Below are 12,395 nucleotides of genomic sequence, written 5' to 3'. Positions count from 1 at the left end.
TCTCTTTCTCTTTCTCTTTCTCTTCTCTTCCTTTTCTTTTCTCTCTACTTTCTGTGTTCCAAACACAGCCTCAACCACTTGTAGGAGATTCATAACTTCTTTTTACCCTTTGCCAAAGGAACAAATCACTGAATCCTATGCTAATTCGCACATAAATCATTAATTAAATAATCTACAATAAAATAACAAGAATAAAAGATTCATATAAAGATGAAAGGCGACGCCACACTGGAATAATGACTTGGTATAGATAATAAATTCAATCATATTTGTAGAAGATCACAGCCTGATAAAAGGTATACTTAAGCTCGTGTAGTAACAAACTTGGTTCTGCCTTGTAAAGAAAAACCCATCCTACCACCCACAAACCAAAACAGCCAAAAAAACCCAAAAGAGAGGCTTCCAGAATCATGCTTTCTGTAATAAATCCTGTTTCAACAAGACCTGTCTGCAGGACCGCTAGCTATTGTACAGTTTGAATCTTCAAAAATTTGTTGTATCTTTTAACCTTGATCCAAATAAAACAGTTCAAGGGCCAAAACCCACAACCACCATCAAGCTTGGCAGTAGAAAAATTTTTGATGCCACAATCTGTTCTTCCCCAGTCAGCTTAGATGTGGTCAGTCAAGTATTATCAGATCATTAGTATTGAATTTCTGCTTTATTCCTTGACGAGATGCTCAAATGCCCAAAATGGTCGAACACAAAACCATGGTTTGCTTTGAAAACCTGAAGTACAACCTTTTGCTCCCCAAAATATCTGAACTGCCATTTCAACTAGGGTGAAGCAGAGATTGTGAATGGGTTTTCTCACCAAAGCTTTTCTTCGTCTTGACTTTGTCGAAACGAGCTTTACGGACAGCTTGTTGGATTTGCCTCTCATGTTCCCTGAGCATCTCATCAATATTTTCCCCAGCAGGGAACAACGGGCCTGAGTAGTGGATTCTGTTCTTCTTGGGTGTGACACCCTGCTATCATTTAAAGAGAATTTGTAATTGTATCAAACACGCACTACAATTATGTCTAAGGAAGGAGCATTCAAGATGGAGATAATAATTACAGCACATGTGAAAAAATCTATACAGAGCAGGGGAGGTACAAATACAAAGTTAATAGAGAAAACTTTACTAGTTAAAGAGGTTCATACATTTCTAGTTTATAAACAGTATATTTTCCTACAAATCTATAGGTGCCAGACAAGCTAAGAGAACTGATAGGTACCAGTACCACAAGCCTACTGAAGTTTTCAGCAGAGTCCATTGTGATTAACATAGGCAATGTTGGTAGCTGGTCATGCCTCACGTAGAGTTTGCAGCAACATAGCCACTGGTCTTGCATCAAGCAAATAGGACCTCCATGTGCTCAATGATTCTCAAAACATACTGAGAGCATTTAAAACAAAATAGTATCTTTGCAAAAATCTAAATACTGGTTCACTAAATGTATAAGATAAGTCACTAACTAGAAGAGAAATGTGTAGAGAAGTACTCACCAAGACAGAATCTTTGACTGCAACCTTTTCGTCCTTCTTGTTGGAGGATGTAGGTGCATCCAACAAATGGTGGGTCCACTCTTGCTTTCCAGGATCTGCATCGTCTAGAGGATTGTATCTGGCAATGGACCCCTGCTCTGACCAATAAGAATTATTTGATTCTCGGTGATTATCAAATTTTGCATTCGTTCTAGATGAACCCGAGCCAGAGAGGTTGGAGACGTCAGTTACAACCTGAGGCATGCATGATTTCTGTGTTCTCAATTCAGGCCCATGAGAACCTCTCAAAGAACCAAATGCTGGACGAATATTGTCTTCTTTGAATTTCTTAGTACCATTCCTAGAGGAGCCAAATGCATTAGGATGATACAACGGGCCAGAGTAAGAGACACCCTTAGTAGAACTTCCTCTTGGAGGATTGAGAGGGAAGCCAGAACCACCTTCCTCTTCAGGATTGTATTTCTCAATAGTGCTTTTGGGATTTGATAGCCCATTTCGCTTCTGAAATGACCACAAAAACAGAGTTGGGATCATTGATACTTTTATTGCCAAGTTGACAAGTCACTTTTTCTAAGGGTGAAATGGAAATGCAAATGCTTAAAACCTCAGTAACTAAAAGGGTTAACTGGTTCAGACATGACCAGTTGGTACCATACTATGGGGACATGCGAATCAGTGAACTTGGCGGGCTTTTCATAAACACAGTCAAGCCAGCCGCAACATTGAGGTCATGTTGTTTTGAACATATCATTGTTTGCAACGGTTATTTTCAATCATAAAGCACTTGAGCAATGTCTTCCCACTTATAGGAAACATTGCGCAGAAAATGAAAGTAAAGGCGGACAAACAACTCAAGGGTCCATTTCATGCATTGCACATGTTGATATTTATTGGTAAAATCTAGCAGTCCACAAGGACATGCAGATTCTCCAAGTCTTTGACAACTTTTAACCCTACAATATAAGTGCATAACAAAAGGAAACATACTTGTATTGATCCTTGTAGTTCGGCATTGGCATCTGCAGCTGGTATTGCTTTCGACTCTCTTGGTCCCCTTGACATGGAATCTGCCCCTTGGCCTTTCATGGCTGTTGCTCTTTGTCTAGGATTCAAATAGCAAGGGTAAAAACAAAAATAATGAGTCCCAAAGAAGATTAAAACAAAACCTTTACTGAAATTCCATGTAATCAGGATCAATTAACAAACCCACAAAAATTAAATAGTGCAAAAAGATCAGGGTCTATGGTGGCTCAAATTCAAAAGAAAGAGAGAAAATGTTCATGGCTTTCTCTAGATCGGACTGTATTTATTTAGTTAAGAAAGAAGTTTATGAGAGTCCATACTTTCTGGCCGCCTCTTCCCGAAGTTTAGCATCAAAGTCCTTGCTTGGTGGGTATTTGGGTAAACTTGAAGGTTCGCAGGGAAGAGGCCTTGCTGTGAAGAACTGAAATAATAAACATAAAAAAGATATATAAAAAAAAAACCAAAAATCTGCTACAAGAAGTTAAAAATAAATTCACGTAATTAAATACTTATAGTTTTAAAAACCTTCAGGGGCAGAAGAATTAACCTCACTCTTAAGGGCAGATGCTGCAGTTCCCCTGTCAATAGGTTCTATGGCAAGAAGGACATCCAAGAGGGCCAAAGCAGAGACAGGGATCTCCTTGAATGTCTCAGCAACACAACGCTTATAAGGTTGTTGAGGTTTAAAAATAGTTGCATGAGGTAATTTTGATTTCCTCCAGTAGTCATCCGATGGGGACCCACAAAGCTTAAAAATCTTATGTAATTGCTCCACCTGTAGAAAAAGGTGACAAAAACTAGTGAGAATGTTTCTTTTTGATTTGGACCAAAATGTATTACTTTAGACACTGGCGAAGCTTGAAACCAAAGCTTTCCTCATAAAAAAGCACCAGAAGTGCACCTATCGGAGGCCAAATGCCACTAACATAAATATTGAAGTTTGTAAGAAGACAGGAAAGAAACCAGACACTTGATGGACCATAATCCAAAATGTCCCCAGCCAAACAGATCATCTCCAGTTGGCATTGGTTAAATGGTCAAAGAAGAGTATAACTAGTCCACATACTATTTAACAACACATTGATTACGTAGGGAGGGTAATTTGCCAGATTCTTGATGTGTGGCACAGATGGTGAAAACAAAGTGCCTCAATAATTAAAATGTGTTGAGTGACATGCTACTTCAAAGTGCCTGCATCAGGTCTACCCTGACTCTCTGTATTAATATATATTACCTCTGTTCTTCCAGGCATTATAGGCTTCCCTGCAAGCAGTTCTCCTAGGATACAACCTGTACTCCACATATCAACTGCAACCCCATACTCTGTAGCTCCAAGTAAAAGTTCAGGAGGCCTGTACCACAGAGTCACAACACGGCTTGTGAGTGGCTGCTTCTGACCGGGATGGAAAAATGTGGCCAGCCCAAAATCTCCAATCCGAAGATTTCCGCTGTTGTCAATCAGAAGATTTGATCCCTTGATGTCTCGATGAAGCACCCCCCGATTATGACAGTGCTCAAGCCCAAGAAGTAATTGCTGCATGTAACACTTGACCTGGAACAATGGCAGAACTAAATAATCTAAGTTCATTTGCCATTTCTAAAATTGTAGGAGAACACAATAAATAGAGAAGCACATAGTCATGGCATATCATTTCAATCACCGAAGGGATTCCTTGGGCAACCACCAACAATGAATCAATCATGGTCCTCCATAACCAGTAGTTATGTTCTTATTCTACATGGAACACAAAACAAATTGTTCAAACCATCATTTACAACTGCCACATTGACTGAAAAAAACAGATATGTTAAAAATAATACATGAAGCTAAAAATGTAAAAAAATGTACACTGTTTTGACATTAATATATCTCTCAGATTTTGTTAAACTATGATTTTATTTTGAAATATTTTATCACTCGCACAAAAGTATGCCATATTTGAACTCAATGTATGGAAGGGAAGTGAAGATCAGGAAGAGAATCCCCACCTCCAAAGTCCAACCAAATGAACTTCTTATGACATATCCCTTCCAATCACTAGAAAAGGCGTCCATTGATGACATCTGGCATTGGCAACCAACTTAGACATGTACAAGTGACACTAACTAGATAATTGTTTGATGGGCCATTACATTTATGTCAATCTCATGTTTAGGGTTCAAGCACTTTATGTTGCAGATGTATACTACATTTTTTCTTTTGAAAACTATATGTGCATTTCTAATTGATTAGTGTTACTTTAAGGTGTATGGTGATAATGAGCACTAATTAGTTGCTCAAATGATACCTGGATGCCCAGAGTATTAGCTTCCTTATCCTACCTACAAATAGGAGTGAGAAAATGTTCTCGGCCTATCAATCAGCTTAAGATCCAAGGGACTGACAGCAAACAAATATAAGTAAAACTCTTAGGGGTATGAATATACAAGCAAATAAGAATTTTAAATTCAGTTCCAATTGTAGAAAATACATAAGGGGCATCAAGTCACTCTTTTGTTGAAATTTCATTTTTGTTTCTCTACCTTATTTAGAAAAGAAATCCAACAAAAGCCCAGAATAAAGTTCACTATCCTAAAAAGCCATTACAGAGTCACATAAGGAAAATAAACATCTCTTTTAGACGTGCACAACCAATTTTTAGTCAAGTTTCTATACAAATATCATTAATCATTATAGCTGTACTCCAACTATGATGAAATGGAGAACATATGCACGTATCAATAATCATTATAGCCTTATCCCAACTACTCTGAGGTTTGGATCATGAATTATCCACCTTCACAATGCATCATTCACTCCTAGTAGAACTTTAGGAGTTTTTAAAAATGCAATGTAAGCTGCATGACCAACATCATCACTAAAAAATTACTGATTCACTTCTGTGACCATCTAAAAAATGTCATCAACTTGAAATGTGAGCCGATGTACTTCTAACAGTATAATTAGGTCTTCTTGAACCATCTAAAACAATGCCATAAACTGGACTTGTGACTTTTTATCGTAGCAACCATATCATTAAGCAATCACAATAATGAACAGTAATGAGGGCATGAAACAAGGACAATATTCACCAAACATGACAAGAAAAAGTTGTAGAAACAGTTATGCAAGAATAGAGACCTGCGGCTCCGTAAACTTGATCCAAGGATTTGCTGCTAGTCCAGCAAGATCATGCTCCATATATTCAAAGACAAGATACATGCTGCATGACATTCTTGACGTAACCAAACCTTCAAGCTTTATGACATTTGGGTGGTCAAGTCTACGTAAAATCTGGATCTCCCTTGCCATGAAGCGAACACTTTCAGGGTCCATATTTCCAAACCGGACTTTCTTAAGTGCAACAGTTTTTCCAGTCTCTAGGTCATGTGCCCGGTACACACTACTATAGGTTCCTTGTCCAATCTGCATAAACAATTAATAAATTAAATATTGATGAAAAGTACCAAGAGGTGCACGAATATCTGCTCCATTACAAAAATGTTCACAGTTCAAAGTAACAACAATGTAACATGTAACAGTCATAACCACTTGGTACATTACATATCATCAAATAAAGTTTTTGAACAGAAACCTATTAGCCATACAGTTCCTCAGAAAAAGGAGAATGGTTCCAGGAAATGGCAAAGTCCTTCACAAAATCTTGAATCTCATAAAAAATGTCAAAGATGCAAAGGAGGCCAAGCACTGCTCTTACACCAACCAAAGACAGTTCTTGATATGCCTTCTACTACCAATGAGTCAAGAAAGTTAGCTCCTAGGATTCTCAAACCCTGCAAGGTAGCACAGTTCAGCATCCATGTATCTGCCACACCTAAAGGGCCAAAAAATGAAAGAAAAAGGAGGCCCCAGATCTTATAAACACTACCTCTTTCAAGAGGTTCAGGGTTCCTCCCTAAGCTTCTATTGAAATTCGGCCTAAAGGAACCAAGCTTAGAATGAATCTGAGGTGAAATAATGGAAGGAAGCTAGGCTATGAGAGAGGCAATCAGTCTCCAGTTTTAAAGACTTACAACACTGGAGTGTTTTTTTTAAATCCTCATACAAAGATAACACCATGAAAAGCTCCTTCAATTACTTCACCAAGAGAACAGTATTTGCAGAAGAAATTTCTTTAGTAGGCCTACAACAGAATGGCATCAAGGAAGTATATCATACGGTCCTCTCAAAACCAGAAAGGGGCCAAATAAATGTTCAATGAAGTCTTGGAAGGATACAAAGAAGCAATGCTGCACACTAAATATGGACATAAATGACCTTCAAACTGGAAACAAGTAGGGGCAAAATAATAGGAGGCACAGAGCTTGCATAAAGGACTATTGATAGGAGTAACTATTCTTTCACTTAATAATGAGTTTTGTCTGACAGCAGAGCCCACCAAAAGCTTTTTTTGTTTTGTTGAAAATCTAGCACAGTACACCTGTTGGAGAAAAGGAGGGTGGGTGCAGGATGGCAAAGAGGAGAAGGAGATGGATGCACATCACTGACGTAGCTAATATTCCAGACCATATGTTTTTTCAGCTTTTGGGTCACCTAGACCACTAGATCTACACTCCAATTATGAGGTGCAAGACACAACAGGCAAATTCAAGGATTGAAGGTTGCAAAGGAAGTCCAATTCCTTTGTCATTAAAACCCCCTCCACCTAAAGTCTGCGGCTTCACTTTCAGAAGATCTTCACAAAATGACCTTGTTTTTTATAAAGAAATAATTTTGTAAGAACAAACAACCAATACAACAAAACAACCTCCAAAAGGGGTGAGCAAACCAGAAGATTGAGTAAATCTTGAAAAAGTTACTGTTCCATCCATTCTTCTTGTTTTCAGTAGATACCTTTTCCACAATAAAGGCTTAGAAAAATTAAACACTATGCATCGAACTTTAGCTTAATTATGTCAGCTATTAATCAGGGGGTACCCATTTCATGAGAAAGGTTCATAAACATTAAAAATTATACATCCGATTTTAGCTTAATTTGTTGGCAATTAAATCCTTTGTACTGTTTGCAACAAGAAAGAAAAAAGAAGTCCATCCAAAAAACTGAAATAGAAACAGCAAAAGCATTGTCAAGGGTGCAAAAAAACTAGGAAAATAGTATCTGCAAGACATCTATGAGTCATCTGTTTTTTTCTTTTTATTAGTTTTCCCAATGGTTGTTTATTTATTTATTATTATTTTTTTTTTGAGAAAGGTAGCACTTCCTTCTCCAAAAGAAAAAAAAGATAATCATTCTTTGACCTGCTTAAACCAAAATAGACTATTTCCAAATGCATCTCAACGTAGAAAAACGGAAAACACTTGTAACTGTGTTAAAAAATAAGAACATCAACAGAGGAAGAATTTACTTTATCTAACTTCTCAAATGAATCTGCTCTCCGGGGTACCCACCCTCTGATTGCTTCACAGGCCACCAAGGTCAGCCAAGAAGGCCACCCTGCAGCAACCAGTTCCCCCCCAACACCATTTGGCACACTAAATATTCTCAAATTCTGGTCATGCCCATTGCCTGCAACATCAACTGTGGCTTGCAAATGATCTGCAATGTCAACTATACTGTGCGTTTGATGAGAGTATTTTGCCAATTCCTCATGCACCACAGATCCCACTGGAGGTACTAATGCCGGTTTGGTCTCTTTTATCCGTTTCTTCTCCCTTTCATCTGAAGAAATAGGTGTGGAAGTCACATTTTCTTTCGGACTTGGAATCAACCTTGCCTGCCCATCAGCCCCACCACCTGAATCATTCTCAACTACGATTGCCTCTCTCTTAGAGGAAGTGAAAAATCTTTGGGAGAACTTCTTTGATCCCTTATCCGCACGGATTTCATCATCAGATGTGGCTGTAGCTTTTGAGCAAATACAGCCCATAATACTTCACAGTGACCTGTTCCAAGACAGGCTACTGCCCAATTGAATTTGGCTGAATATGTAGTCCTAAAGCTTTGCTGCATTAAGCCTGGTGGTGGAAGAAGATCTCTATTATCATCCAATACTCCATAAACCCTGTAAGAAAGTCCTTAATAAACCATATAATGTTGCAACCGTTAAGCCACTCTGATTTACCAGAACTAAGCCTTGCAATAAAAACTCAGGAAAGGCATTAACGTTAGTGATAGGGACATCAATGGATCAGCATTGCCCAGTGATATTGGAATCTTAATTGATGAACTTTTAACACAGGACTTGTTCCTTTTTCAAAATATCTGAAGGTGACAATCTGGACCAAACTCGTGCAATTTCGTCCCTAGTCACCTGAACCCTGAATTGAGAGCCAGACAAGAAGTCCCTCGAAATTCTTCTCAGAAAAACCAAGTATAAGTTGAACAATTTGAATCCGGGCTTCCAGATAACAAGGCAACAAAGAAAGCCCACCCAAATCTCAGTTGAAGACAATTCCAGACACGCCAACAAGAGTGTCTGAAAACCCGTGATCCGAGATTCCAACGAAAGATCTCCCAACCGAAGCGAAGAATGACCAAAGTTGAACCTCCCAAGCCACGAGCAAAATGGAAACACGAAATCGTCGAACCCAGCCAGAAACCGGCGCTTGAAGAAAAGATACAAAGCAAATCAGGGCCCCCGGCGGTGCAATTCTGGCCAAGGTACTTCACCGGCGCCTCGGGATTGAAAATTTCTTTTCTTTGTGGCTCACTGTGGTTGAAGTTGACAAAATCTTTTCTCCATTTCCTAGTCTAAATCAATGGTAGAAAACAAATGAATGAAATTTAGAATAGGGAGAGAAAAGGATATGGCAGTCGCCAGAAATGGGATAACTGGAAATATGGAAAAAATATAAAAGAAAACCGAAAACTGAATGTCTGCTAATAATTTCTTATCCTCTTTTCTTTGTTTTGTGTGCTGCAAGGCTGAACAAGAGAGAGAAAATCGGATCTTGGGAGCCCTAAAATCGCGAGGGGCCGAGGGGTTTCGGGACTGTATGGCTGACCCGGCGACGAGAGGGGGAGAGCGAGAGAGTGAGAGAGAGAGAGAGAGCACGGCCTTCCCGTGGAAGGGGAAGGACGCGGCGCGGGGATCCAACTGAGATTTTCGTTAACAAGCGCGTCAGACGGCGGCCATTGGACTTCAGTGGGGCCCTCAACATATGAGGGGGGGCCACTTTTATTCTGTTCTCTTCCAACGTTTTCAAATTGACACCATATATTAATAAACAAGCTAATGCCATAGAAAACCTTAAGGGCCACTTCAGGCTAAATATTTAAATTAACTCATATTTTATTTTTTTTTATAATTTTTAGGGACATTTAGCTTTTTACCCAACTTTTTAAACATAATTAGACAAATGACAAACTTTTGAACTTATTTAGAAAAATACTCAACTTTTGCACATGTGTACCATTAAAAGTAATATATATGTTTTGACCAATTATGTGTCACCATGTCATCATTACGTAGTGAGTCGAATGACACATCTTTCTTCTAGACATGACATCACCCATGTAGGATGTCACATTATTAAATGGCACAAAAAAAACCAATTTAAAATATAAGGTGGCAAATCACATCATCATCCAGTACCTTTTATTATCGATTTAAAAATTTATAAATAAAAAAATTCAAAAAACTCAGTCTATGTAAGAGTGCATCCCAATTCTTCCAAAATTTGAGTACAATGCAAATTTGGAACTTTAGGATATATTTTGCATTAAAACTTGTTTTTACAAATGCATACATATATCATACATTTTAGAATTACTTAGGATAAAAAAATTCTCATGCTTCAAAAATCTACATAGTGAACTAGCACTAGAATGATCGATCAACATCTACCAATGATCGATCAAGCAGAAGTGCACAATCCAAAAATATAAAGTATGATTGATTAACCAAGGTTGATTGATTGATCATCCAGAAAATGACCGAACTATGCTAAAAAACATGATAGATCAACTCATTTGGATTGATCCATCAATACTGTCTAGGAAAAAAAAATTCATACAGATTGATTGATCAACCTCAATGATTGATCGATCATATAGAACTTTGCCAACCAGAGATATAAAGCATGATCGATCATAACAAAGTCATTGATCAATCACATTTATTATGCATTGCCAATGAGAATCCTGATTGATCAATCTACTTAAAATATCAGACCCAATGGGAAGATATTGATCGATGATACCATCGATCAATAAGTCATATTCTAACAAAAACATAATTGTTAACACAATTAATCAATCAACCACTTTACCCAAATACAATATAAACTCAACTTTTTGTAAAATGTGTAAAACCAACTAGTTTGGCTTAGGGAACTTATACATAACCCATCAAACCTCCTGTTGAGAAGTTAATGAGCTTTTATTGGCATACCTACTTGCATTTACTTTCAATCCTTTGAAATCCTTCTTTAAGTGCATTTTCGAGAAAGAGAGCATCACACCTTGCAGAATTCTTGCACTTCTTTCTCATTCAATTTCCTTGTGTACATACTAGTCGAGCTCCTACAATCTCAATTGTGCATCAAATGTTGGAAGCTTGGAACAATCAAATGAGAAGGGCATCTCTCTAATTTACAAAGGTGTAAGTTTTTACCTTTCTTTGTAATTTTTATTTTCTATTTGATTAGTTCCTCTAGAACCTTGATAAATCTAGATAAAAATGCCATAGTAGAGCTAGAATCTAACTAATCACTTGGGGAGATTATATAATAAATAGTATATTTGAGCATACTCATGGAATAAAATAGAGCCAAAATCACTTTTTGTGCAATTTCCAAGCTAATAGAGCTACTATTAGTGGAATTTTCCATGCACTGGTTATTGGGCATTGAATACCAATAAAGGAACATTGATAACAAAACATTTGGTGTTAAATTTGTGGTGTGTGAATTTTTGTATATTTAATTTTCATATTTACTAGATTTTATTCTTTCACACCTTAAGTTTTTAAACTTGAAATTCTCAATTTACCCTCCTCTTAAGAAGGCACTTGAGCCAACAATTGGTATCAGAGTGGACTAAAACTTAATTTGATTCAAAATCCACTTGATTTTGAAATTCGATTGAGATGTCATCTCAAAATAAATTGCTCATTCCTGAAGGACAATCCACCAACCACCCTCCTCTACACAATTGTGTATTGGGTATTAGAAGGTAAGAATGAAATTCTTCCTCTAATCCATATATTGGGACATTTGGCATGTCACAAAGAATGACCCATTTGAGGCCCAAAAATTAGAGAATGACATTCTTGTCACAAAAGAGTCTAATGAGTTGACTAGGGAAGACAAAGTGAAACTCAAAACAAACTCCAAGATCATCAACTTGTTGTTATGTGCCTTAGGACCAACTTAGTTGAATCGAATCTCCACATGTATGACAGTAAAGGAAAAATAAGATAAATTAGAAGTCACACATGAAGGGAACACTAGATTCAAAGACTCTAGGATTAATTTATTAATTGCCCAATATGATGAGTTTAAAATGAAACCAAGCGAATCAATAGCCGAGATTAACTCTAGGTTTACTCATATCATAAATGAATTGAACATTCTAGGAAAGGATATTTCCCTATATATGTAAAATGACAAGCTTCTCAAGGCACTTCCAAAGTCATGGGACATCAGGAAGACCACCATGCTTAAGAATGCTAACTTAAGAACAATAGGCTCGAAAGAACAACTCCTAGTTCTCCTTACTTGTGAGATGGAACCTTAAGAAGTATAATAAGAGCAACCTAAAAGAAAAATACTTTCTCTTAAGGCCAAAGCTAGTGAGGAAAATGACTCTTGCGAAGAGAGTTCCAATAAGGTGAGTTTTATCACTAGACACCTTCAAAGAATGTATAGGAAGATTAAAAAAAAATAGAAAAGGTCAATCTAGAACTCAAAATGAAAAATATTTTAAGAAATCTGATG

At 37.4% G+C, this 12,395-nt stretch overlaps 1 protein-coding gene across 1 annotated transcript; it reads right to left on the bottom strand.

Moving 5' to 3' along the window:
* Positions 1–236: 236 nt before the first annotated feature.
* On the bottom strand, positions 237–9,515 carry LOC137949568 (probable serine/threonine-protein kinase At1g54610). Its single transcript, XM_068795645.1, has 8 exons — positions 7,862–9,515; positions 5,637–5,921; positions 3,750–4,067; positions 3,063–3,290; positions 2,836–2,936; positions 2,480–2,594; positions 1,493–1,993; positions 237–971 (listed from the first exon to the last, which is right to left on the bottom strand). Exons 1-8 carry the CDS (start codon positions 8,381–8,383, stop codon positions 774–776), a joined length of 2,268 nt encoding a protein of 755 aa, XP_068651746.1. The 5' UTR covers positions 8,384–9,515; the 3' UTR covers positions 237–773.
* Positions 9,516–12,395: the final 2,880 nt, after the last annotated feature.

The sequence above is a fragment of the Aristolochia californica genome, unplaced genomic scaffold (genome assembly GCF_029961685.1).
Source record: "Aristolochia californica isolate CCGP_79_NKW_82.1479 unplaced genomic scaffold, dmAriCali1.0.hap1 SCAF_14, whole genome shotgun sequence".
In the NCBI taxonomy this organism is placed as follows: domain Eukaryota; kingdom Viridiplantae; phylum Streptophyta; class Magnoliopsida; order Piperales; family Aristolochiaceae; genus Aristolochia; species Aristolochia californica.
Note: the sequence above shows the minus strand (reverse complement) of the source record. Positions and strands in the feature narration are given on the sequence as shown.

Bases quoted from the DNA above. Each gene is read 5' to 3' on its own strand.
- LOC137949568 (XM_068795645.1), bottom strand. From the start codon at position 8,383: ATGGGCTGTATTTGCTCAAAAGCTACAGCCACATCTGATGATGAAATC. The intron at 2,937-3,062 runs GTTAATTCTTCT...TTATTATTTCAG, and splicing joins CATCTGCCCTTAAGAGTGAG to TTCTTCACAGCAAGGCCTCT. The intron at 972-1,492 runs GTGAGTACTTCT...TTTAAATGATAG, and splicing joins CAGTCAAAGATTCTGTCTTG to CAGGGTGTCACACCCAAGAA.